At 65.6% G+C, this 1,513-nt stretch overlaps 1 protein-coding gene across 1 annotated transcript in view; it reads right to left on the minus strand.

The window, feature by feature from the left end:
• Positions 1-1,010: 1,010 nt before the first annotated feature.
• ANAPC2 (anaphase promoting complex subunit 2) overlaps positions 1,011-1,513 on the minus strand; it is a gene marked incomplete at its 5' end in the record, with an annotated part of 8,369 nt that continues 7,866 nt past the window's right edge. The window contains one exon of the mRNA XM_015572346.1: positions 1,011-1,132. Coding sequence (XP_015427832.1) covers positions 1,011-1,132 — 122 coding nt within the window. The remainder of the gene's footprint in view (positions 1,133-1,513) is intronic.

Consider the following 1,513-nt stretch of genomic DNA (forward strand, 5'->3'; position numbering starts at 1 on the left):
CAGGGCCTGGTGACCGCTGTCACCGCCCTCCTGCCAGGGCCGGACGAGCAGGGGCTGAGGATGGCCAGGGAGTGGCCCTGTGCCCACTGCCCTCGCATTGGCTGTTTGGGGGAGGGTCCGGCCCATACCCCAGTGATGTCCAGGTTTGGAGGGCCCACAGGGGTTCCTCAATCACCCAAAGGAGGTGGGAGGTACTGCCCACAGGCCACCGTCCTCCAGAAGCGGGCAGTGTCCTGGGCTCCAGCTTAAACATGTCATTGAAGCCAGAGCTGCCACTTGGGGCTGCCTGCCCGCCCCTCAGAGGGTCTGGTCCAGCCGTGGGCAAACTACGGCCTGCGGGCTGGATCCGACCTGTTTGAAATGAATAAAACTAAAAAAAAAAAAAAAAAGACCGTACCCTTTTATGTAATGATGTTTACTTTGAATTTATATTGGCTCACACAAACACTCCATCCATGCTTTTGTTCCGGCCCTCCGGTCCAGTTTAAGAACCCATTGTGGCCCTCGAGTCAAAAAGTTTGCCCACCCCTGGTCTGGTCCCTGCACAGCCCCCTGCAGCCCAGGTGAGCACTGCCCAGGGGACTCGCCTGCAGGCTGGCACGGTCGGGGTTAACCTTGGCCTCCTCCCCACCCCCCTACACTGGCCCCTCTGCCAACACCCAGGCACAGGAGGAAGTGCCCGCCCACAGCGGACCCACAGGCTGGGGGAGGCATGGCTGGGTTCCAGCTGGCCCTGGGTCATTGGGACCGCCCCCGACCCGACACAGGCGCTCCCCCCCTTGCCCTTGGGGACCTCCTGGCAGCTCCCGACACCTCTACACCTGCCGAGTGATGCTGTGACCTGAGACACCGGGTGATCCCACACTCATTCACAGACGCAGGGCAGGTGTGCAGGTGGCCGGTGCCCGGGCTGGCACTGCCACCCGCCAGGCCGGTCCGGCAGGTTTGCATCCTGGTTGGGATGACAAAGGCGCACCCAGCCCAGTGCCAAGCAGATGCTGTTGGGAGGCTCAGGGCCGCTGGGCCTCGGAGCGGGAAGCCCTCTGCTGACCACGGCTCCGCACAGGCAGGGGCCCAGGAAGCGGCTGCGGGGTCCAAGGCTGGAGCTCTGAGCCCAACCCCACGCTGCCCCCTAGAGCCCGTGGCAGGCAGAGTTCTCAGAGAGGAGGGGTCCTGAGTCGGAAATGCCACCTGGCCCGGCCTTGTGCAGGTGGCCTGTGGGACCCACGGGGCTGTCTGCGCAGCGACGGCTCCAGGCCTGGACAGTGGGCACACTTGTTCTGAAGGGACCTGGTCGCCTGTGGGGCAGTGCAGGCTCGAGCGGGTCCTGCCTGTTTTGGCACCGGAGGCTGCGCCCAGGGCAGCCGAGGCCGGGCCTGGCCCGTCCGCACCTCCCCCTCCTGGGACCGCAGGTTCCTCTGGGCACTGCGCGGAAGGCGGCGCCGGGCTCCTGCGTGGCACTGTGCGCCGGGCCCAGGTGCGCCCTGGCCACACGTTGGGGGTGGGGGTAAGG

This window comes from Myotis davidii, unplaced genomic scaffold (assembly GCF_000327345.1).
Source record: "Myotis davidii unplaced genomic scaffold, ASM32734v1 scaffold609, whole genome shotgun sequence".
Lineage (NCBI taxonomy): Eukaryota > Metazoa > Chordata > Mammalia > Chiroptera > Vespertilionidae > Myotis > Myotis davidii.